The 25,148-nt window shown below is 47.5% G+C and overlaps 1 protein-coding gene across 1 annotated transcript in view; it reads right to left on the reverse strand.

Moving 5' to 3' along the window:
• ELL2 (elongation factor for RNA polymerase II 2) overlaps positions 1-23,606 on the reverse strand; it is a 32,922-nt gene extending 9,316 nt beyond the window's left edge. The window contains exons 1-5 of the mRNA XM_064176323.1: positions 23,574-23,606; positions 23,397-23,444; positions 14,960-15,081; positions 11,294-11,457; positions 6,091-6,335 (exon numbers count right to left, since the gene is read on the reverse strand). Of these exons, the coding sequence (XP_064032393.1) occupies positions 6,091-6,335; positions 11,294-11,457; positions 14,960-15,081; positions 23,397-23,444; positions 23,574-23,606 (612 nt within the window). The remainder of the gene's footprint in view (positions 1-6,090; positions 6,336-11,293; positions 11,458-14,959; positions 15,082-23,396; positions 23,445-23,573) is intronic.
• Positions 23,607-25,148: the final 1,542 nt, after the last annotated feature.

Raw genomic sequence — 25,148 nt, forward strand, 5'->3', positions numbered from 1 at the left:
TGTCCTGTGATTCTGTAGAGATCTTCAAGTCAAATGTCCCCTGCCAGAGCGGGACCATATGATCTATCACAGGTCACACAGGAATGCATCCAGACAGGTCTTGGAAGTCTCCAGAGGAGACTCCACAACCTCTCTGGTGAGCCTGCTCCAGTGCTCGGTGACCCTTACAGTAGAGAAGTTCTTTCTGCTGCTAAGGTTCACATCCATTGCCCCTTAGCCTAGGGGCCAATGACAGATGTGGAAATTTGGCTGTGAGAAAATCCCAAGCTAGCATCCAAGAGGCAGACTCTGAGGACAAACCTCTCTCAGCACCACTTGTCTGGTTTCTTCTCTTCAAGAACCAAAACCACCAAAGCTTCAATTCCTCACTACACAAAACATTGAAAGGCCTAGGGTTTCAGGTTTTTTTTTTTTAGTTTTCTTTTTTCCCCCTTTTTTAATAGCTGAAGAACTCTACCTAGAGATGACCTAACTATCACTGAGCTCCTTCTGTTGGCACAAGCATAAATTGTTGCCCTGTCCCATTAGTTTTAAGCTGTGCCAAAGTACTGTTGACTGGGGAAAGAAAAAAAAAAACAAAACCCAAAAGCTGTGCTGAGATATAAGAATTCATATCTTGAAAAGACATGGCCACAGGTCAAAGGAGGTGATTCTCCCCTGTCTGCTCTGCTCTGGTGAGACCTCACCTGGAGTACTGCATTCAGTTCTGCAGCCCCCATTACAAGAAGGATGTGGACGTGCTGGAGCGTGTCCAGAGAAGGGCCACTGGGATGCTCAGAGGGCTGGAGCAGCTCTGCTGTGAGGACAGACTGAAAGAGTTGGGGCTGCTCAGTCTGGAGAAGAGGAGGCTTCAAAGTGACCTTATTGTGGCCTCTCAGTATCTGAAGGGTGCTACAAAAAAGCTGGGCATGGACTTCTCAGGCTATCAGGGAGTGACAGGACGAGGGGGAATGGAGCAAAGCTGGAGATGGGTAGGTTCAGGCTGGATGAGAGGAGGAAGTTGTTGAGCATGAGAGTGGTGAGAGCCTGGAATGGGTTGCCCAGGGAGGTGGTTGAGGCCCCATCCCTGGAGGTGCTTAAGGCCAGGCTGCATGGGGCCCTGGCCAGCCTGATCTAGGGTAGGGTGTCCCTGCCCATGGCAGGGGGGTTGCAACTAGATGATCCTGGTGGTCCCTTCCAACCCTCACTTGATTCTATTCTATGATTCTATCTCCAGGGATGGCAACTCTGCCACCTCCCTGGGCAGCCCATTCCAATGGCAAATGACTCTCTCTGGGAAGAAGCTCCTCCTAACAACCAGCCCATATGTGGAACCATAGAATCAGCCAGGTTGGAGGAGACCTCCAAGAATCCATAACTGCGTGTGGTGTTACTACATAATAAATATAACCAATTTGAACTTCTAAAACACAAGGCTTTCAAATCCAAAGTTTTAAAACTCAGAGTTTCAGAGTTCAGAGCTGCAAAACTCAAAGTTCTGAAAACCAAATTTTAAAGTTTGAAGTTCTTGTGGTCCCTTTCAGCCCTGACTGATTCTACGATTCCATGAAAAGAAGCTATCTAGTGAAAAATGTTGAAAGGAGAGGCCCAGAAGCATCCTTCATGCTGCAGACACAGGGCTCTTTGCAGCACAGTATCATTACTTAAATGCCTTGGAGATAAAATGGATTCACATCTTCCTCCAGAAAAATAAAAGCCAAAGTACACCTAAAGAAGCTAAAATCAGCAAGCAAAACCTTGAAAACACTGAGGTCTGAAGGACTTCAGCAAAGCCTTTGACACTGTCTGCCACAACAAGCTCCTGGCCAAGCTGGCAGTTCATGGCTTGGACAGATTCACTCTGTGCTGGGTCAAGAACTGGCTGGATGGCAGAGCCCAGAGAGTGGTGGTGAATGGTGCCACATCCAGCTGGCAGCTGTCACTAGTGGTGTTCCCCAAGGATCAGTGCTGGGCCCAGTCCTGTCCAATATCTTTACTGATGATCTGGATGAGGGAATTGAGTCCAGCATCAGTAAGTTTGCAGATGACACCAAGCTAGGAGCAGCTGTGGATCTGTTGAAAGGTAGGAGAGCCCTGCAGAGGGACCTGGCCAGGCTGGATGGGTGGGCAGAGGCCAATGGGATGAGATTTAACAAGGCCAAGTGCAGGGTTCTGCACTTTGGCCACAACAACCCCAAGCAGCACTACAGGCTGGGGACTGAGTGGCTGGAAAGCAGCCAGGAGGAAAGGGACCTGGGGGTGCTGGTAGATGTAGCTGAAGATGAGGCAGCAGTGTGCCCAGGTGGCCAAGAGAGCCAATGACATCCTGGCCTGCATCAGGAACAGTGTGGCCAGTAGGACAAGGGAGGTTATTGTGCCCCTGTACTCAGCACTGGTCAGGCCACACCTTGAGTACTGTGTCCAGTTCTGGGCCCCTCAATTCAAGAAGGATGTTGAGGTGCTGGAAGGTGTCCAGAGAAGGGCAACAAAGCTGGTGAGGGGCCTGGAGCACAAACCCTGTGAGGAGAGGCTGAGGGAGCTGGGGGCGTTTAGCCTGAAAAAGAGGAGGCTCAGTGCAGACCTCTTTGCTCTCTATAACTACCTGAAGGGAGGCTGTAGCCAGGTGGGGTTGGTCTCTTCTCCCAGGCAAGCAGCAACAGAACAAGGGGACACAGTCTCAAGTTGTGCCAGGGGAAGTCTAGACTGGATGTTAGGAGGAAGTTGTTGGCAGAGAAAGTGATTGGCAATGAGGAGAGGAGAAATTTCTTCACTGAGAGAGTCATTGGACACTGGAATGGGCTGCCCGGGGAGGTGGTGCAGTCGCTGTCCCTGGAGCTGTTCAAGGCAGGATTGGACATGGCACTTGGTGCCATGGTCTAGCCTTCAGCTCTGTGGTAAAGGGTTGGACTTGATGATCTATGAGGTCTCTTCCAATCCTAATAATACTGTGATACTGTGATACTGTGAAAGATGCCCTGAAGCAGAAACCCACCTGCTGCTGACTGAACTAAAGCTGTATTCTAAGAGCGGCAAATCTGCACACTAGATCCTAACAAGTTCAGGCTGCTGATCATAGAATCATAGAAGAGAATCAGTCAGGGTTGGAAGGGACCACCAGGATCATCTAGTTGCAACCCCCCTGCCATGTCCAGGGGCACCCTACCCAAGATCAGACTGCCCACAGCCTCATCCAGCCTGGCCTTAAACACCACCAGGGATGGGGACTCAACCACCTCCCTGGGCAGCCCATTCCAGGCTCTCACCACTCTCATGCTGAACAACTTCCTCCTCACTCCTTTTCCATTAAAAAACATCATTATGCTGCTAAAAAATAGCCCAAAGCCAGGAGCGAGACTTTTTGGGGTCCAGTGCTGCTCTAACATCGCCCTGACCATGACTACAGACCAATGCCTTTAAAATTCACATTTCTAAGCTCCAAAAGTTTTAGAATTGGAAGTTGTGTAATTCAAAGTCATGAAACTTAAAAGAGAAGAATTTTGCACCTTGTGTAAGCTTTTGAAGCGTACAAATCATCTTATAGGATAAATGAATTTCCTCCACTTGTATTTAAGAGCATAACTGCTGTTAAATTGTCTGTCCTGAGGGTGGAAAAAAAAAACCCAACCATTGCACAGGGCACAGCACACAAATTAACATAGTTGAGGAATGGCTTCCTGAAATTCAGCCTAGGATCAACCAAAGCTGTCTAGTTGACTGGTTGATTCTATGATTCTAATTATAGCTGTAAATACAAAATTAATATAAGTAAGTACAAATATAATTATAAAGATAACTACAAATATAAAATGAAGTATAAAATTAATATAATGTGAATAACTATAAATATAAACCCAAGGACTGGCTGAAATTTGAGTGTATTCATATGTAAAATAGGAATATTTTCTATTTATCTAGGGGGGGGAAAAGGGGGTGGTGGGGTGTGGAACCTATTCATGTGAGTAAACCCCAACTTTTATGCAATAGAATCATAGAATCAACCAGGTTGGAAGAGACCTCCAAGCTCATCCAGTCCAACCTGGCACCCAGCCCTGTCCAATCAGCTAGACCATGGCACTAAGTGCCTCATCCAATCTTTTCTTCAACACCTCCAGGGATGGTGACTCCGGGAGACCCATCCTTGAAGATAAGCACTGTAAGGCTGGCAGGACTCTTTGCAACCTGATTTAGATGAGGATGTCTCTGCTGACTGTAGGGGATTGCACTGAATGCCCTTTGGAGGTTCCTTTCAGCCCAGACTATTCTGTGATGCTGTGAACTGAGATGATTCTATGGTTCTATGAAAACTTTTCAACGTGTCATTTTCCATACCTGAGTGATACAAGCTCAGGATAAGAAATCTATGAATGGATGCAGTCAATAGTTGGACTCAAGGACAGAATCATAGAATCAAGCAGGTTGGAAGAGACCTCCACAGTAATCCAGTCCAACCTAGCACCCAGCCCTGGCCAGTCAACCAGACCATGGCACTAAGTGCCTCATCCAGTCTTTTCTTCAACACCTCCAGGGATGGTGACTCATGACATTTATTATTTATAACATAAGTGACAACGCCTGGTGCTTTAATAAGCCTTTTCTGAGCTTTTTTAGTAGATAAGTAGTGACATTTGAACACAGAGTTTTTACATCTCTCCACCTTACCAACAATTTTGATGGATATGATAAAAAAAAAAACCAAAAAAACCCACAAGACCAACAAAAAAAATACAAGGAAAAGTGAAGTCAAAGGAAACCAGGAATAGCTACTGAATTAAAAAAGCTTTGAACTTTGAACTTCATAATTTTAAATTTTAAACCTTTTAATTTTAAAAGGGTTTTTTTCGTTTGTTTTGGTGTATTTTTTTTTTTTTTAGAACTTTGAGTTTCAAAGCTTTGAGTTTTACAACTTCAAATTTTAAAAGTTTGTTTTTTAGTACTTTAAGTTTTGCAGCTCTGAACTCTGAAACTCTGAGTTTTAAAACTTTGGATTTGAAAGCCTTGTGTTTTAGAAGTTCAAATTGGTTATATTTATTATGTAGTAACACCACACGCAGTTATGGGTTCTTGGAGGTCTCCTCCAACCTGGCTGATTCTATGGTTCCACATATGGGCTGGTTGTTAGGAGGAGCTTCTTCCCAGAGGGTCATTTGCCATTGGAATGGGCTGCCCAGGGAGGTGACAGAGTTGCCATCCCTGGAGATAGAATCATAGAATCATATAATAGAATCAAGTGAGGGTTGGAAGGGACCACCAGGATCATCTAGTTGCAACCCCCCTGCCATGGGCAGGGACACCCTACCCTAGATCAGGCTGGCCAGGGCCCCATGCAGCCTGGCCTTAAGCACCTCCAGGGATGGGGCCTCAACCACCTCCCTGGGCAACCCATTCCAGGCTCTCACCACTCTCATGCTCAACAACTTCCTCCTCACATCCAGCCTGAACCTACCCATCTCCAGCTTTGCTCCATTCCCCCTCATCCTGTCACTCCCTGATAGCCTGAGAAGTCCATGCCCAGCTTTTTTGTAGCACCCTTCAGATACTGAGAGGCCACAATAAGGTCACCTCAGAGCTTCCTCTTCTGCAGACTGAACAGCCCCAACTCTTTCAGTCTGTCCTCATCGGAGAGGTGCTCCAGCCCAGAGGTGTCGAAAAAAATCCTGGATGAGGCACTTAGTGCCATGGTCTAGTTGATTGGACAGGGCTGGGTGCCAGGTTGAATGGGATGATTTTGGAAGTCTCTTCCAACCTGGTTGTTTCTATGATTCTATGATTTTGCATATTATAGTGTTGGCTATTTTATAACTGTTATAAGGAATATTATTAATTATTTAGTAACAGCACCCACAATCCTGATGTTGAGCTTCACACCACTCAGCCTCTTATTTCTATCATTAATAATATCACTCTGTAATTAGCAGCACCGCTCACAAGTACAATTTTGAACACTAAATTGTCGGTGTCCTGTGCTCATTAAGAACACAGTTTGTGAATCATTTCCTACACCATCAGAACGTGCTAACATTAGGTACAGTTTGCTACCATTGATGTATGACATCATCTGAAGATACTGCTCCTCAGAAGACCAGGAGGAGGGCAGAAGCCGCGGGGTCTCACCTGGTGAAGGATTGAGCCAAGGCGGTCCCTGTCCTTGGGGCTGATGCCATCTCTCTGCAGGCGAAACAGCAGCTCTGGCTTCTTGTAATTCCTCAGGGCCAGCAGGTGAATAATCCTATCCTTGTAGGGTTGCTTAACCACAGCCTTGTGTGTTGGAGTCCTCTGCTCCTTGGCAGCAGGAGCTTTGGCTTTGGATTTCTTTGCCTTGGGCGGAGCATCTGGAAGCAGTTGTAGCTTTCTTTTGGCTAAAGGAGGACCGGGAATACAAAGAACAAACCCCCAAAATAAACAGAACGAACACAAAGCAGAGTGATGTGAGAATTCGGTGGAAAAAAGTTGATTTGAAAGAGTTCAGCTGGCTAGATAAAACCTGAGAGCTCCAAACCTCTAGGGTAGGCATGAATAAATATTCAGAATCTTAAAAGTTAGTGGATGAATGGCAACAGTTCACTGATCATTTATAGGGGTGGTGGGAAGGGAAGGGAAGGGAAGGGAAGGGAAGGGAAGGGAAGGGAAGGGAAGGGAAGGGAAGGGAAGGGAAGGGAAGGGAAGGGAAGGGAAGGGAAGGGAAGGGAAGGGAAGGGAAGGGAAGGGAAGGGAAGGGAGGGTTGCACCAATCCTAATTCCTCCCTGAACATGCAGATCACAGACAGAAGGTCCCATCAGAAAAAAAAAACTTGATCTGGTCTCTGATCTGCCTTGGAGGTGGAGGAATTCACCAAGCAACCTGCTCATTGGCACCTTTGCTTTCCACTTCACAGTAAAGGAGAAAGCCCAGAAGCACTGCCAGGGACAGAAAAAAACCCCACAGAATTTACCTCTTTTAAAACAAATGTAAGAGCAATGACACAGTGTTTTGCACCTGTGCTTATATTCAGTGAAGAGCAGTGCACAGTGAGATGAGTGTCAAATAAAACCAAAATATAATAATGAGCATAACAATAATTAATAATAATAATAATAATAATAATAATAATAATAATAATCAATAAGTCCTGGGGTGTTTAGTCTGGATAAGGCTGAGTGGAGTCCTCTTTGCTCTCTACAGGTCCCTGAGAGAAGGCTGCAGCCAGATGGGCACTGGGCTCTGCTCCTCAGTCTCAGGTGATAGAAGGAGAGGATGTGGCCTGAAATTGTGCCAGGGAAGACCGAGGTTGGCTATGAGGAACAATTTCTGTGCTGCAGGAGTGGTCAGGGATGGGAACCAGCTCTGTCCAGAGAGGTGGTGGAGTTTCCATGCCTGGAGGTGTTCCAGAAAGGTGTGGCCATGGCACTTAGGGCCATGGTTGGGTGGCCATGGTGGTGATGGGCTGGTGGGTCAGACTGCAAGAGCTTGGAGGGCTTTAGCAACCCTAACTATTCTGTGATTCTATAGAGCAATCCCCATTAATTCCTAGGAGACCAAGTCTGCACCATTAATTGCATCACTAGTGCTTGGTGCTAGTCCCTTGAGTTGTTGTTAAGTCACACCACATTTTAGGGTGAAATATCCAATTCTCTTGTTAATCAAGCCCAGGTTAATCACAAACAATGCAGCAAAAAAAATAACATTTTGTGGGACCAAGGCCAGAGAAGATTAAAAACATGTCCTGCTTCTTATATGGCACCAAATTCTCTATAAAGATGTGTTTCTTGAGAGAAGGAACATGAGGCTGCAAGCAAGGGATCCAGAACACATAAACATCATCACCTAAACTGAATCTCAGCCTTCCAGACAGAGATCCTGGAAGTTTTTCCATCCAGGAAAACCAAACCAAACCAAACCAAACCAACTCAATCACTTTTCTTCCAGGAAAAAAAAAACTACAAACAACAATAAAATACAAATCCAACTCCCCCAGGCCCCCTTTTCTTTTCTCCCAGCCAAAAAAAAACCCCCACCCAACCCTGAAACCTGTTCTTCCTGGAAGAAATATAAATGCAGAGCAAAATAACCTGTTTTCTTCTAGGAAAAATAAAATCAAGAAACAAAGTCAAAAGAGCCTTTTTCTTCTAGGGAAAAACAAAAACAAAAACAAAACAACAATGCCAAAACACCCTTTTTTCTTCTAGAAAAAAAAAAAAAAAAGGAAAAACCAAAGCAAAGACACCCCCACACACTTTTTTTTCCTTCCAGAAAGAAATCTGAAAGTAAAGGGGAAAAAAAACCAAACAAAACATTTTTATTCCAGAAATAAATGGGGAAAAAAAAAAAGAAAGAAAAAAAAAAAACCCAACCTTTTTCTTCTAGAAAAAAAACAACTCTTAAAAAAAAATCCTCTTTCTCTTCTAGAAAAAAAAAATATTCTAGAAAAAGAACTCAAAAACACCAAAGCAACCCCCCTGGTTTTCTTACAGGAAAAAAAAAAAAAAAAAAACAAACAAAAAACACACAATGATTTTTATTTCCAGAGAAGAAGAAAAAACTCACACAACGTTTTTTCTTCCAGGAAAAAAAACAAACCAAACCAACACCTGTTCAGCTCTGTTCTTGTAACCAGCATTTGCTATCAGACCGAAATTAATAAAATAATTAATCAAAATATCTCAGGAAATCATTGTCAGGAACATACTTTGCCTCCCAGCAGAGCATCTGGGTGCAAATTGCAGCAAAAGAGATTCTGCCTCCACACGAGGGGGAACTTCTTTGCTGTAAGGGTCACAGAGCACTGGAACAGGCTCCCCAGAGAGGTTGTGGAGTCTCCTTCCCTGGAGACTTTCAAGGCCTGTCTGGATGTGCTCCTCTGTGGTCTGTGTTAGATAGGATTGTCCTGCTCTGGCAGGGGGGTTGGACTCAATGATCTCCCTGGGTCCTTTCCAACCCCTAACATCCTATGACCTGACACAAACCAGGCACTTCTCCTGAATCCAGCAACTCCTGTTTGCTGCAGGAGGGACCTTTAATGAAGTCTTGGTGAGGAAAAGTGGAGCTTTCTCTTTTCTGCTAGACAGAGACTCAGCAGGGCTTGCCTTTGGGAACAGTGCACTTCTTCCCACCACTCAGTGGACGCTAAACCTTTAGAACCCTTTCCATCTTGAAGGTTTCCTGGAGTTTGCCCTTCTGCTTTTTCAGAGCAAGCCTCATTTTCCAAACACACTCAAAGCTGCATTTTCAGAGCAGTTCTGGACTTGTATACTGAGCGCATCACAAGTTAAATTCGGAGCAGGCACACCACCCACCCCAGCACAGCCGATGGTGGAAAGCAGCACTCAAGCACAACACCTCCTGAAGTCACCTTCCTGAACCACTCAGAAAAAAACAATTTAATTGAAATCTGTCTGAGGAGGAAAGGCTCAGAGAAGCTTGGGGCTGTTGAGCCTGGAGAAGAGCAGCCCCATCTTGTATGTTTGCAAATATCTGAAGGGTGGGTGTGAAGAACAAGGGGGCAGGCTCTTTTCCATCGTGTCAACACAAGGGGGAACTTCTTTACTGTAAGGGTCACAGAGCACTGGAACAGGCTTCCCAGAGGGGTTGTGGGGTCTCCTTCTCTGGAGCCTTTCAAGGCCTGTCTGGATGTGTTCCTCTGTTGTCTGTGTTAGATAGTATTGTCCTGCTCTGGCAGGGGGGCTGGACTTGATGATCTCCTTGGGTCCCTTCCAACCCCTAACATCCTCTGATCCTGTGTGATCCTATGTCCTGTGACAGGGCAAGGGGCACAAACTGGAGCCCAGGTGGTTCTACCTGAACAGGAAAAGAAATGTCTTTGGTGTGAGGGTGCTGGAGCACTATAGCAAGCTACCCAGAGTGGTTGTGGAGTCTCCTTCTCTGGAGACTTTCAAACACACCCCCCCCCCCCGACATTGTGATTCTGTGTGACCTGCCCTAGGTGGCCCTGCTCACCTCAAGTGACCCTGGATGACCTCCAGAGGTTACTTCCAAACCCCATTATTCTGTGATTCTATGATTCAGTGAAAACATAACCAAGCACTACCATGGTTAACCTCAGTTCTCAAGATCTGCTGTGTGTGGAGAATGCGGCAGTCATTACCATACCCTATCAGCAACTGGACCTGTTCTACCTGAGCTTCCCCCAAGCCAGTATCAGAAGTGTCCTACTGCTGGCCTTCAGACTCCATTTAATGTTCAATATTAGCTGTTTAGACCATCACTAAGAACCACACAAATCTTCAGGTGTAAAACAGAGCTTTGCTAATGAGATGGGTGGAAATCCATGGAGGGGGCTCCTCTCCTGATGCCATTAAAGAGTAGCTTAGACCATGCCAGGTGGAGCAACCCCAACTCCATGCCCTGCTATCAATCTGTGCTGAGCTCACTCAGCATCAAAGCCATGCACTCTTTGCTCTGTATCTCCAAAAAGACACTGTGATGTTGCCATGAATTGCTGTGCAGTGAGTAGAGGAGAGCAAGCCTCATGGCATTGGTCCCATCAGGGATGTCCATGTTGGTGGACATCTGCAGCTGCAACCACAGCCCAGTGAAAGCCTGTTTCACTCAAGGAGGGTGGATGGACCTGCTTCAGCTCACCACTGAGTGAGTACCTTGGGTTTACCTGCAGCCAGCTCCACAATCCTCAAGGAAATGGTACTTGGAACAGTTTAATAGTGAGTGATATCACCTAAACCTTTCTCTGTTTTGTGGGAAATGATTAAATCCATGGGAAAGAGGTCAATATTACCTTTGCTTTTTTACTTGCCCTTGAAAAAACATGGCATTGTGGAAGCAGATGCTTATTGATGGCCAACAAATGAAACTTAATCAGCACCAGCAAGTGTGAAAAGCAAAGTCTTTCCACATTAATTAATGAATTTATGTAAGAGGTTTCTTCAATTTTTTTTTTTTTTTTTTCAGATTACAACCTGGGGGTTTTCACTTTTCAGGTACAATGCTGCCATAAACCCAAAGTATTATCTGCTAAACCACACAAGTCAAGCGCACGGGGGTGGTAAAAACGATCCAAGTGATCAAAATTTCAACCAGTCAAGCCATATGGAGACAATTGGAAGGTTGTCTGGAGAAGAAAAACAAAGGGAAAACAGGCCTAATTGCTGAAAGCAGCAACAAGAGGCTGCAAACCCACCATGTGAGGGTGAGTTGCCTACGACCCCCGAGATCTCCAAAACACATCGCTGTGCTGAAAAGATTAATTATTGAACACAGGGGAGGAAAAAAAACTTATAGAGAGCTAGTTAAAAACAAAACAAAACAACCCCCCCCCCCCCCCCCAAAGAAAAAACCCAACCAAAAACCAAAACACAACCATACCTACAGCTGGTTCATCAGGACTAACAAACTTTGCACTTCTCTTCTGGTCAGCCTCTTCTGCCTGGATCACGCGCTCTCTGGTCACCTGAATGGACTCGCTTGTTGGACATACTGTTATTTTATTCTTTATTGTCCCCAGGCAACTGAGTTGCAAGGCTTCAGAACTATAAAAAAACATTGAAAAAGGTTGAGCCCAAGCACTGTTTTGTTTTGGGTTTGTGGTTTTGTTTTTTTCCCCCCGCCAGGTTTAGGAGTCTGCTTCTATGAGGACCCTTAAAACTTGTTTTAGTAGGTTTAAAAAGACCAAAAAATACCCAGGCAAACTCAAAATCCCTTATTTTCCATGTCTGGCAGTTAGTTAAGGCTTAAATATATCTGACATTGTCTCTACATATCCAAATTTTCATTGTTTTTTAATCATTGATGTAGTTGAAGCTTCCTTATAGAACTGTACTTGAGAGGCAGGCTCAGGGCAGTGTCGGTGGCTCTAGTGGTACCTGCTGCAAGGACAGTTAGAAGGCTACCTGAGCAGTCACACTGGCATCTTAATGCTGAGCAGGTCTTGCCTTGGAGGCTTTTCACTGGCTCTCAGTTCAGCACAGGGTCTGCTCTCCTCCACTTGAGGTGGCCAGTGGTGGCCTGAGGCCCAGCATGGGCAAGTCAGACTCTCTTGAGACCTGCACCCTGGCTTCCCCTTGTCTTTCTCACAAGGATGCCCACCCTCCTTGTTGCCTCCTCATCCTTGGTTCACCTGCACACTTCTCTAAGGAGTCACTTTCAACAAGAGGCACTTAGAGCAGAGCCCATGTGAGGGTAAGGATGGTGAGGATTTCCTTGATAGCACCAGGACAGGAATTGGCCTCCAGAAGGTGTTTCTAGAGGAATCTGGTCCTCCATGGTCAATCCAAACTCACATCTGCAGTGCCAGGAAGTCTCCTTGGCCAAGCAACAGACGCTTCATTTAAACCAGCCTCACTACCAGAACTCCTAATGAGCATAGGGTGTAGCACTCACCACTGCAAGAGCTCTGACAAGAGACAACCCAACACATTCAGATAACTCAAAACACTTAAGCCAAAACTCCACCTCAGAGCTCCCCATCCAGGCTCCAAGAAGCGATTCCTAACTTTTCACATCTCAGCTTAACCACAGTCATTTCTGTAAGCCACAAGGCTAGACCAAGTCACTGATCAATATCTCTAGGTAATAAAAGTATGGAGCTACACTCCAAAATCACTGCATTTACCACAAGAAGAAGAGGTCTTTCTTGCCACCTAAAGAACAGCCTTTACTCTCTGGCCATCTCCTTGAACATCACTGCCTTTGTCTGCTTTTTTGTCGGAGGAACAGCCAAACACTGACTCAGACTCTTCTCCAGCTGAACGTTTTCTACATCTGTTCTGAAGCTGCACTTCCCTTATGCACAACATCAGGCCAGACACCCTGCAGAGGACCTATCTGTTTTTATTCTTGTTAAATGACTTCGTGTCTGCTACAGCAAAAGTTTTGAAATGACTTTGCAGGCACTTTCTGCAAGGTGGCTACAGAGGACCTCGCCAAAGGATTAGTAACACCACATTAAAATGACCCAGACATGCAATTCAGAATTATTCAGAGCTAAACCAACATATATTTCATGTTATTCAACAAAAAAACAGTTTCATTCAACTGCATGTGCTGCTTCCCAAAGAAGAAAGTATCCTCAGAGACCATAAAATCATAGAATGAGTTGGTTTGAAACAGACCTGAAAGATCATCCACTTCCAATCCCCTGCCATGAACAGGGAAAACCCTCACTAGCCCAGGTTGCTCAAGGCCCCAGCCAACCTGGCTTTGAACACTGCCAGGCTTGCAGCCTCCACAGCTTCTCTGAGCAACGTGTTCCAGGGCCTCAACACCCTCATGGGGAAGAATTTCCTCCCAGTGTCCAGTCTAAATCTAGACTAGGAGGAGAGGCAAGCATTAACACTGTTCACTTGGACTCGAAGGACCAGCACGAGGTGCTGCTGTCCTGTGTTTGGGTTCTGAAACACCTGCAGTGATGGATTAAGTCAGGGATTGGTGTGGTTCTTAAAGGAACACAGCTATCCAACGTGGCCAGCATGCCCAGATGCCACCAGCCACCAACAGGGTTATGTATAATTATACACGGGTTTATATGGTATAGTTATATATGGTTGTGCTTGGAATTGCTCCAACCCAGGTTCAGGATCTTGCATTTGGCTTGGATGAACATCTTGAAGCTGGCACTGACTCACCTCTCCAGCCTGTCCAGATCCCTTTGGGTGCCATCCCTTCCCTCCAGCACGTTGACCACACCATAGAGCCATGTGCAATCCATATAGTCACCACAAGCACATGAAACACATTTACATGTCCACTCACTAGTGGTGTTCCCCAAGGATCAGTGCTGGGCCCAGTCCTGTTCAACATCTTTATTGATGACCTGGACGAGGGCATTGAGTCCAGCATCAGTAAGTTTGCAGATGACACCAAGCTAGGAGCAGCTGTGGATCTGTTGGAAGGTAGGAGAGCCCTGCAGAGGGACCTGGCCAGGCTGGATGGGTGGGCAGAGGCCAATGGGATGGGATTTAACAAGGCCAAGTGCAGGGTTCTGCACTTTGGTCACAACAACCCCAAGCAGCACTACAGGCTGGGGACTGAGTGGCTGGAAAGCAGCCAGGAGGAAAGGGACCTGAGGGTACTGGTAGATAGTAGCTGAAGATGAGGCAGCAGTGTGCCCAGGTGGCCAAGAGAGCCAATGGCATCCTGGCCTGCATCAGGAACAGTGTGGCCAGTAGGACAAGGGAGGTTATTGTGCCCCTGTACTCAGCACTGGTCAGGACACCCCTTGAGTGCTGTGTCCAGTTCTGGGCCCCTCAATTCAAGAGAGATGTTGAGGTGCTGGAACATGTCCAGAGAAGGGCAACAAAGCTGGTGAGGGGCCTGGAACACAAACCTTATGAGGAGAGGCTGAGGGAGATGGGGGTGTTTAGCCTGGAGAAGAGGAGGCTCAGGGGTGATCTTATTACTGTCTACAACTACCTGAAAGGGCATTGTAGCCAGGTGGGGGGTGGCCTCTTCTCCCAGGCAACCAGCAATAGAACAAGGGGACACAGTCTCAAGTTGTGCCAGGGTAGGTACAGGCTGGATGTTAGGAAGAAGTTGTTGGCAGAGAGAGTGATTGGCATTGGAATGGGCTGCCCAGGGAGGTGGTGGAGGCACCGTCCCTGGAGGTGTTCAAGAAAAGCCTGGGTGAAGCACTTAGTGCCATGGTCTAGTTGATTGGCTAGGGCTGGGTGCTAGGTTGGACTGGATGATCTTGGAGGTCTCTTCCAACCTGGTTGATTCTATGATTCTACATGTGATTGTAGAATGGATCTGGTCTCATTTGGAGGATGCCAAGCCTTAAATGCTTTTAAAAATAGCACTAAGAAGTGAGAGACCACTCGAGGGTCACTTTTTTGTTTGTTTTTTTAAGGGCAAGCCCCAAAATAATTCTACCTAAAAGCCAATATTTATAATTATCATGAAGCCATGGAATTAATTTTATGCTATATCTCACCTCTGGCAGCATGCTGCTCTTAGAAGTTTTCACTGCATCCTCAAAGCCACAGAATCTACTCAAAACTGGCTATGAAGAAGAAAATGTGAAGTAAAACTCACCCTGATCCACTTTGTTGGATGCATTCAAAGCTTTGAGAATTGTTATCTTTGCTAATGTTTGACATGTTGAACTTAAAGGTCTCCACGTCGTCTGGCTGGTCGCTCTTGGGAATTGTAATGTACTGAAAGGAGAAAGAAAACGAACACATGTGAAAAAATGGCATCTGCACTCCTTTGTTTCTGGCCCTAACCTTGGCTTCACCAAGGGCCAATCATGCCTGGCAAATGTGGTGGCCTCCTGTGATGGACAAAGCAAGAGCAACTGGTGTCATCTGCCTGGGCTTGTGCAAAGTCTTTGATGCTGTCCCCGACAACATCCTGGTCTCTGAATTAGAAAGACATGGGTGTGATGGGTAGGCAAGGAGTTGGCTTGATCATCTTATTCAAGGAGTGATGGTCAATAGCTTGATGTCTAAGTGGAGAACAGTGTCAAGTGCTCTTTAACATTTTTGAAGGTGACATGGACAGTGGGATCAAGGCATCCCCAGAAGTTTCTCAAGAATGTCAAGCTGAGCAGCGTGGAAGGAAGCCATCCAGAGGCACCTGGACAAGCTGCAGACCTGGGCCCAAGCAACCTCATGAAGTTCAACAAAGCTAAGTGCAAGGTCCTGTGCCTGGGTCAGTAAAAATCTGGGCTGGGTGAAGGATGAAGAGAGAGCAGTGCTGAGGAGAGGGACCTGGGGCTGCTGTGTGAGGAGAAACTCAACATCATCCAGCTGCATCCCCAGCAGTGTGGGCAGGGGCAGGGAGAGGATTCTGCCCCTGTGCTGTGCTCTGCTGAGACTTCTCTTGCAGTGCTGGGGCCATCTTTGATAGGGCAGGTCCAGAGGAGGCCACCACGATGATAAGAGGGCTTGAGCACCTCTTCTATGAGGCCACCCTGCGAGAGTTGGGGCTGTTCAGCCTAGAGAGGAGAAGGCTCCAGAGACACCTTAAATCAGCCTTTTTCTGTGGCATGACTGAAATAATATCAAAACTTCCAAAATACAGGTTAGTGAAAACCACAACATCACAGACTGGTTTGGGTTGGAGGGACCTTAAAGCTCATCCAGTTCCTGCCCATGGCAGGCACACTTCCCACTACACCAAGCAGTGCAAAATCCCATCTAACCTGATTTTGAACACTGCCAGACTTGAAGCCTCCACAACTTGTCTGAGCAACCTGTTCCAGTGTCTCACCACCCTCACAGCAAACAGTTTCCCTCTAATGTCTCAACTCAATCCAGCTTCTTCCAGTTTGAAGCCATTATCCATCATCCTATCACTCCCTGCCCTTGTCTAAAGTTCCTCCCCAGCTCTCCTGGAGCTGCTTCAGGCACTGGGAGGCTGCTCTACAGTCTCCCTGTAGCCTTCTCTTCTCCAAGCTGAACACTCCTAGCTTTCCTAGCCATGCCTCACAGCAGAAGGCTTCCAGCCTTCCCATCACTGCTGTAGTCTCCTCTGAGCACCCATCACCCCTAAGAAGACCATGGTGACCCAAATGTCATTAAAATCCATCCACATTCTGTAACACTGATTACCACTGACTGAAGGTTTCAGCACATTGGTTCTGCCATAAAGACAGCAGATGTGCATGGATGGATTCCACCATTTCAGCTCAACCCACTGCAGAAGTTATAATGTTTTTACTCAGGATATTCTTTTAGGAAAACCTAGAAATGGAAATTATTAATTCCCCCAAAACTACATAGCCTGGCAGAGCAAAGTAGGTAACTTGCTGCATACTCTTGGACTTCAGTTCTCAGAGCTTAGAGAAAATCATAGAATGGTTTGGGTTGGAAGGGACCTCCAAAAGTCATCCGCTCCAACCCCTCTGCAGTTAGAAGGGACATCTTCCAGTAGATCAGATTACCCAGAGCCCTGTTAGCCCCATTTTGTCTATCTCCAAGGATGGGGCCCCAGCCACTTCCCTGGGCAACTGTTGCAGTGTTCCAGCACGCTCCTGGTGCAGAACTTGTTCCATACGTCTAATCTAAACTGCTCTGCTCTAATTCCAAGCCATTGCCTCTGGTCCTGTCCCTGCAGGCCTTTGGGAACAGTCCCTCTGCAGCCTTCCTGTAGTTCCCTTCAGACACTGGAAGGCAACTCTAAGGTCTGCCTGGAGCCTCCTCTTCTCCAGACTGAACAACCCCAGCTCCCTCAACCTGTCCTCATAGCAGAGCTGCTATGTGGCCCTCTTCTGGACCCTCTCCACCAGGTCCACCTCCTTGCTGTGCTGAGGGCTCCAGAGCTGGATGCTGGTTCTCTCTATCTGGTCAAAAAAATGCACTAATAGACTCTCTGGACATCCAGGCTAATTCTGCCTTAATTATTCCACCAAGACTATGAAGTGATCTAAATACTGACCCCAGCACGACCCCCTTAAGCATCATGAATTTCTGAGCTCTAATATTTAACATTCTGGAATAGCTGCTGGGGGTATTAAGCCACAGAATGGCTTTGTGTGTTTTGATGTGAAGACAGTGGCTGGCCTTTGAGCCCATATGAAACACATCTTTGTTGCTCTTCCAGCCTCTTTTTCTTCTTCTTTTTTTTTTTTTTTAACCTCTCAGATATTGAAAAAAACACTGATAAAGTATGGAGGAAACAGAGTTTGCCTGCTCACCAGTAGTTGATTGTGAACCTTATCACCCACAGCAACTCCCCAGAAGTGAGCATAAAAGGAAACAGTGAATGTTTTAAAGCTATACACATACAAACTCTGCAGGAAGATTGTTGAAGGATCCAGCCACTGCCAACAGCTTTCTTTGCACGAGCAAAGAAAAGGCCTAGAAATTTACTTTCATCCTCAAATTGTTAGGATTTATTTCTCACAGACTTGGGAAGAAGTAGAGGAACAATCATTCAGAGCCACAGAGTGCATGAGGCTGGCAGGGACCCTCAAAGACCATGAAGTTGTCAAAGTGCTGAACGTTTAGGACTCCATGAGAGGCAGATAGAAATTCACACAATTTTTGTGTGGTTTTCACCCCAAAAAATGTCAACTTTAGATACTGAATCCACAGTAAGGATAAGGGAGCTGGGTGCTGGCAGAAGCAGCTGTGGCAGCTGCTGTCAGGAGCCCAGGTGAGCTGCAAGCTCAGCTGTCTGCTATGGTTTGTTCACCAATCTTTGCCTTCAAAAAACTGCAACTTCTATTCACATGGATCACACAGAGGCACAGACTGCATCAGGTCGGAAAGGATGCTCCAAGGGCATCTTGTCCAACCCCCTGCAGGCAACAGGGACACCTCCAGCCAGAGCAGGCTGCACAGGGAGACCTCCAGCCTGACCTCGAATGTCTCCAGGCATGGAGCCTCCACCACCTCCCTGGGCAGCCTATGCCAGGGTCTCCCCACCCTCACTCTGTACAACTTCCTCCTGATGTCCAACCTAACTCTGCCCTGCTCCACTTCCAAACCACTGCCCCTCAGCCTAGCCCCACAGGCCCTTCTCAACAGTCCCTCCCCAGCCTGCCTGCAGCTCCCCTGCAGCTACTGAAATGCAGCTCTAAGCTCTCCCTGCAGCCTTCTCTTCTCCAGGCTGCACAGCCACAACTCTCCCAGGCTGTGCCCACAGCAGAGGTTCTGCAGCCCTCTGAGCATCTTCGTGGCCTTCTCTGGCCCTCTCCAGCAGCTCCAGGGCTCTTTTGTGCTGGTGGTCCCACAGCTGGACCCAGCCCTGCAGGTGAGGTCTCCCCAGAGCAGAGCAGAGGGGCAGGATCCCCTCTCTCCATCTCTGGCCAGGCTGCCTTGGATGCAGCCCAGGCTGCCCTTGGCCTTCTGGGCTGCCAGTGCCCATTGCTGCCTCCTGTCCAACATCTCACCCCCAGCACCCCACGTCCTTCCCCACAGGGCTGCTCACAATCTCTTCACTCTCAGCCTGCACTGGTAACAAAGACTGCCATGAGTCAGGTGCAGGACCCTGCACTTGGCCTTATTGAACCTACTCCTTCATGCAGGCACTAATTTGGATTAGGAGAACAGAAGAACGGAGGGGGAATATCTCTTTGCTGGAAGGTGTCAAAGGTAGCAGTCCAAGTCATCTGAGAATTAACATTTGACTCTTTCTATCCTCATTTCCAAAGTCTTATTACGGAATCCCCAACACAGCACTGCAGACACAACCCTGTCCTTTCTGGGAACAGTTTAAAGGAGCCATTCAGGATAGGAACACAGCCCAAATCTTTGCTCCTCCAGCAAGCAAATTTATTGAAACCTGCCATAACACAAACAATCCAATCTAATACACCCCGGGCAAGCTCTGTCTTACTGAACCTACTGATGTTCTCCTAATCTGATTTCTACAGCCTGTCCAGGTCTCTGTGGATGACTCCCTTCCCTCCAGTGTCTTGACCACATTTCAGACCTTGGAGTCTATCCACAAACTTACTGAGGGTGCTAGACACTAGGAATCATTTTTTTTTTTTTTTTTCATTGAAGAGTGGTTCAGGGATGGGAACAGGCTGCCCAGGGAGGTGGTGGAATCCCTAGCCCTGGAGGTATTCCAGAAAGGTGTGGCCATGGTGAGATTGGGTTGATGGCAGCACTGGATGATCTCAGAAGGCTTTTCCTACCCAAAACTATTCTGTTGTTTTATAGACAAACATGACTGCAACCTGCTAACAAAGGTTCCTTTACCTTCTTCTGCTCATAGCACTCCAGTAGAACAACCCAGTCTTTTCCCACTGTGATTGCCCCAAGTTCACTGCAGCGTCTTCATTCTGGTTATGCCTCAAACCCTTGAACTGCCAGACTGAATCTGTCAGGACCATACAGTATGAACGTGCAGTGTTCAAACAGCACAGCCTGTTCAAAACAGAAAGCTTGCCTGCCAAAGCTGCTGAGTCTACAGACTGCTTCCAAGAGTTGTTTTGTCTTTCAAGACACAGAAAGAAATGTCAACAGCAGTGGAACTTGACTGTGTTTGAGGTGACAGCAAACATCAATGTTATCAGCAGGTCCCTCTGGTTCAAGTGTTGCTCTTTTTAAGCTACTAGGAACACTTTCTAGGCTACATATGGCCTACAAAGACCCCCATTCTTTACAAACCTGCCTCTGTGAGATTCATAGGTTCATAGAATCTTCCACTAGACTTCATCCAACCTGGCCTTGACACTTCCAGGGAGGTTCATCCACAAATTCCCTGGGCAACCCATTGCAGTTTCTTACCAGCCTTGCTGTTGAAGATAAGTTGACTTGGTTTGCCAGGGAATGAGATCACCATCTTTGCAAAGAGGCAGAAAATGGGTTTGACATCCCTTCAGGTCAAAGAGGTGGGCGGCATCTGGTAGAGGCTGGTGCCCTTGGGCAGGGGTAAGGTGCTGAAGCACCCTCTGGAACAGTGTTGAGCAGCATGGTAGCAGGAGAAGGCAAAATGTGGTGGAAACGTCTGGTGAGCCAGAAAGTGGATCAACAGCAGCAGCTCTTGCATAGAAGCTTCATGTCAGCATCCTCCAGTTCAGCCTGCAGTTCTTTGTTGCTGCCATCAATTTGCTGCACCCCAGTAGTGTAAATGTGTGGTGCTGTGGGCTTTTCTTGGCTAGATGTCTGACTGTAATCTGCAGAGCTTCTGCAAAACTGCTTTAGATGAGGTGGCACCTTGTGTAGCCTCTTTTGAAGCTCACTGACCACCTCTTCTTAGATCTCCCACTTTTCAAAGCCTGCTGTGAATAATTTTGAATCCATCCTTATGCATCTTGTCCAAGCTTTGTATTACCTGCAGTTCCAATAATTGTTCTTCATTATGTATCATAACTGTCTGGGCTTTCACTTCTGAACCACAGGAGCAGCTCCCCTTTGAAGACAGGCTGGGAGCAGCCTTGCAGTACCTGAAAGGGCTCCAGAAGAGCTGGGGAGGGACTTTGGACGAAGTCTGGGTGTGCCAAGACAAAGGCTTTGAGATTGGAGAGGGGAGACTGAGACTGGAGATGAAGAAGAAATTCTTGGCAGCGAGGGTGGGGAGACGCTGGAACAGGTTGCCCAGGGAAGCTGTGGATGTCCCCTCCCTGGAGGTGTTCAAAGCCATAAGCCAGGTTGGATGAGGCCTTTGAGCATTCTGGGCTGGTGGGAGGTTTCCCTACCCATGGTAGGGGGTTGGAACTGAATTATCTTTGAGGGTCCATTCCAACCCAGCCCAGTCTGTGATTCCATGGAAGAGGTTTATCTGATTTAATTGCAGTTCATATAACTTACAAGGCATTATTTCACTAAGAGCTTGCCCGGGGTGTATTAGATTGGATTATTTGTGTTATGGCAGGTTTCAATAAATTTGCTTGCTGGAGGAGCAAAGATTTGGGCTGTGTTCCTATCCTGAATGGCTCCTTTAAACTGTTCCCAGAAAGGACAGGGTTGTGTCTGCAGTGCTGTGTTGGGGATTCCGTAATAAGACTTTGGAAATGAGGATAGAAAGAGTCAAATGTTAATTCTCAGATGACTTGGACTGCTACCTTTGACACCTTCCAGCAAAGAGATATTCCCCCTCCGTTCTTCTGTTCTCCTAATCCAAATTAGTGCCTGCATGAAGGAGTAGGTTCAATAAGGCCAAGTGCAGGGTCCTGCACCTGACTCATGGCAGTCTTTGTTACCAGTGCAGGCTGAGTGAATCATAGAATCATAGAATCAACCAGGTTGGAAGAGACCTCCAAGATCATCCAATCCAACCTAGCACCCAGCCCTAGCCAATCAACTAGACCATGGCACTAAGTGCCTCATGCAGGCTTTTCTTGAAGACCCCCAGGGATGGGAAAACCACCACCTCCCTGGGCAGCCCATTCCAATGCCAATCACTCTCTCTGCCAACAACTTCCTCCTAACATCCAGCCTCCCCTGGCACAACTTGAGACTGTGTCCCCTTGTTCTATTGCTGGTTGCCTGGGAGAAGAGACCAACCCCCACCTGGCTACAACCTCCCTTCAGGTAGCTGTAGACAGCAATGAGATCACCCCTGAGCCTCCTCTTCTCCAGGCTAAAGAGGCCCAGCTCCCTCAGCCTCTCCTCATAGGGTTTGTGCTCCAGGCCCCTCACCAGCTTTGTTGCCCTTCTCTGGACATGTTCCAGCACCTCAACATCTCTCTTGAATTGAGGGGCCCAGAACTGGACACAGTACTCAAGATGTGGCCTGACCAGTGCTGAGTACAGGGGCAGAACAACCTTCCTGTTCCTGATACAGGCCATTGTCTCTCTTGGCCACCTGGGCACACTGCTGGCTCATCTTCAGCTACTATCTACCAGTACCCCCAGGTCTCTTTCCTCCTGGCTGCTCTCAGCCACTCTGTCCCCAGCCTGTAGTGCTGCTTGGGGTTGTTGTGGCCAAAGTGCAGAACCCTGCACTTGGCCTTGTTAAATCCCATTCCATTGGCCTGTGCCCACCCATCCAGCCTGTCCAAGTCCCTCTGCAGGGCTCTCCTACCTTCCAACACATCAACACCTGCTTCTAGCTTGAAGAGATTGTAAGCAGCCCTGTGGGGAAGGACGTGGGGTGCTGGGGGTGAGATGTTGGACAGGAGGCAGCAATGGGCAATGGTAGCCCAGAAGACCAAGGGCAGCCTGGCTGCATCCAATGCAGCCTGGCCAGAGATGGAGAAAGGGGATCCTGCCCCTCTGCTCTGCTCTGTGGAGACCTCACCTGCAGGGCTGTGTCCAGCTGTGGGACCACCAACGCAAGAGAGCCCTGGAGCTGCTGGAGAGAGTCCAGAGGAGGCCACCAAGATGCTCAGAGGCTGCAGAACCTCTGCTGTGGGCACAGCCTGGGAGAGCTGGGGCTGTGCAGCCTGGAGAAGAGAAGGCTGCAGGGAGAGCTTAGAGCTGCATTTCAATAGCTGCAGGGGAGCTGCAGGCAGGTGGGGAGGGACTGTTGAGAAGGACCTGTGGGGCTAGGCTGAGGGGCAGTGGTTTGGAAGTGGAGCAGGGCAGAGTTAGGTTGGACATCAGGAGGAAGTTGTACAGAGTGAGGGTGGGGAGACCCTGGCATAGGCTGCCCAGGGAGGTGGTGGAGGCTCCATGCCTGGAGACATTTGAGGTCAGGCTGGATGTGTGCAGCCTGCTCTGGCTGGAGGTGTCCCTGTTGCCTGCAGGGGGTTGGACAAGATGTCTTTTGAAGGTCCCTTCCAGCCCAGTGCAATTTGTAAATCTCTCAAAAGCACATTTCTGCTTCATGCCTTGAAATCAGCTACTTAAAGTGCAGCTTGAAGTGTCAAGCTTGCATTGCTCATATGAGGGCTCAGAAATCCTCCCAGATGTTCTGAAACTGGGGCTGAGGGTGGTGGAATCAAGATTAAATCCCAGTATAACACAGACATGATTCTCTTTTACTTCGAACCACTTCTCTAAAGTAAACACATAATGAAACAAATTTGGCATTAAGCAGATTTCAGGAATACCTGCAGGATGTTTTTTTTAAGTAAGTGAAAGAGGTTAATCCACACTGCACTTATTTTTCTATAGGGTAAACTACTCACCCCTTCGGACTCTTTAAACTGAATCGAAGGCTTAGAAGCAATACGATCCTAGGATACAATAAATAAAGCAGAATGTCAGTAAAAGGACAACACTTTGTGCTCCAGGAGAAGCTGTTTTGCTGTAAAAGAGAAGATGGAAGTGCCCATGGCAAATTGGAGGGCTCCTCCTGCCCATACCGTGACGGAAACCCTGGTGGTCAGCATCAGCATCAGCTCCAGGAAAGTTTGGGCTCCTTGCAGCACCTTTGTGTTCTCTGCCCAAGATCTGGTAGTTTGCCATGCTCAGCAGAGACACTGCAGAGTCATGGGGAGTCTGAGAAGTGCTGGAAGATACAGAGTGGTGTCTGCTGGCTCTGGGAAGACAAACAACCTCTCCTTCAAAGGATCACTGAATGTGGGAGTCCCAAATGGTGTGCTTTGCTCCTTCCCAAATACCACCCTGGTGGCACTGCCGGGCACTCGTGGGTGATCAGAGCTGGAGTCATTGCTGGAGACACTTCAATGACACCGCTTTCACACGTCCTTGAGTTCAGGCTATCAGCTTGAGTCCTGTGGTTAACACAGGCAACCTGCCTATCCAGAGGGCAATGATAGCAATGCTCAAGTCCCTACTGCTTCCCACTGTCACGGATCACAGGATCATGGAACCACAGAGTGATTTGCGTGGGAAAAGACCTTCCAAAATCATCCAGACCAGACCCCTGCAGCCAGCAGGGACATCCCCAACTAGAGAGTGTGCACAGAGCCACAATCAACCTGACTTGCAGTGGTGCCAGCCACGGGACAGCTGCAACTTCTCTGGGCACCCTAAGCCAGGCTCTCCCCACCCTCTAGGTCAAGTATTTATCACTTCTTTCCACTCTCAAGCTCATTCTTTGAGTCCAAACCATTCCCCTCTTGCCCTGTCACAACAGACCCTGTTCAAAAGTCTTTCTGCTGGGCCCCTTTAGGCACTGAAAGACAACCAGAAGATGTCCTTGGAGCCTTCTCTCCTCCAGACTGAACAAGCCCAACTCTGCCATCCTGGCCTCACAGCAGAGGGCTTCCAGCCCTGCCAGCACTGCTGTGGCTCTCAGATGACCTGCTTCCTGCCTGAACACCCATGCACACACCAGCATTGCCAGGAACAGTTGCAGTGACAGCAGCCAAACCTCCTACCACCCTTTTCATGGAGCTCCCAGCCATGTGGGCATCCCAGCTGACCTCAGGAAGGCAGAGGACAGTATCCCCACTCTGCTCTCACACTCCTAACTTAAGCTCATTAGTCTTGACTAGCAGGTGTCTTAAAGCTGAAATGATACTTGGTCAGTCAAGGTGTCTCCAAAAAAAACAACAACTTCAGAGCTTCCCCAAACCTCACTTCTGCAGCTCTGTATCTGCCAAGGCACATAAACAGTAAGTCCACAAATGAAAAAAAAAAAAGCCAGTTGCACTTCATTTCTATAATTTCACAGCACCAAGCTCAGCCTTTTCCTCATCTGCAAGGATGGAAGTGTCCAGCACTGCCTCTGTGCTGACTCTACAGTCCAAGAAGACTCAGAAATAGTAAAGGGGAAAAAATAATATTATGGGAAAAAAAATCACAGAATGCCATGTTGGAAGGGATCCCAAGGATCAACCAAATCAAGGAGCTTGCAAGCTGGGAGCTAACTATACTTCTCTGTCAGCAGCTGGCATCTGGTCACATCTGCTGCTCGACAAACCCAAACAGCAACATTACCACTGCCAGCTGATAAGAGTGTCCAGTTGTAG

Source organism: Pogoniulus pusillus, chromosome Z (genome assembly GCF_015220805.1).
Source record: "Pogoniulus pusillus isolate bPogPus1 chromosome Z, bPogPus1.pri, whole genome shotgun sequence".
NCBI lineage: Eukaryota > Metazoa > Chordata > Aves > Piciformes > Lybiidae > Pogoniulus > Pogoniulus pusillus.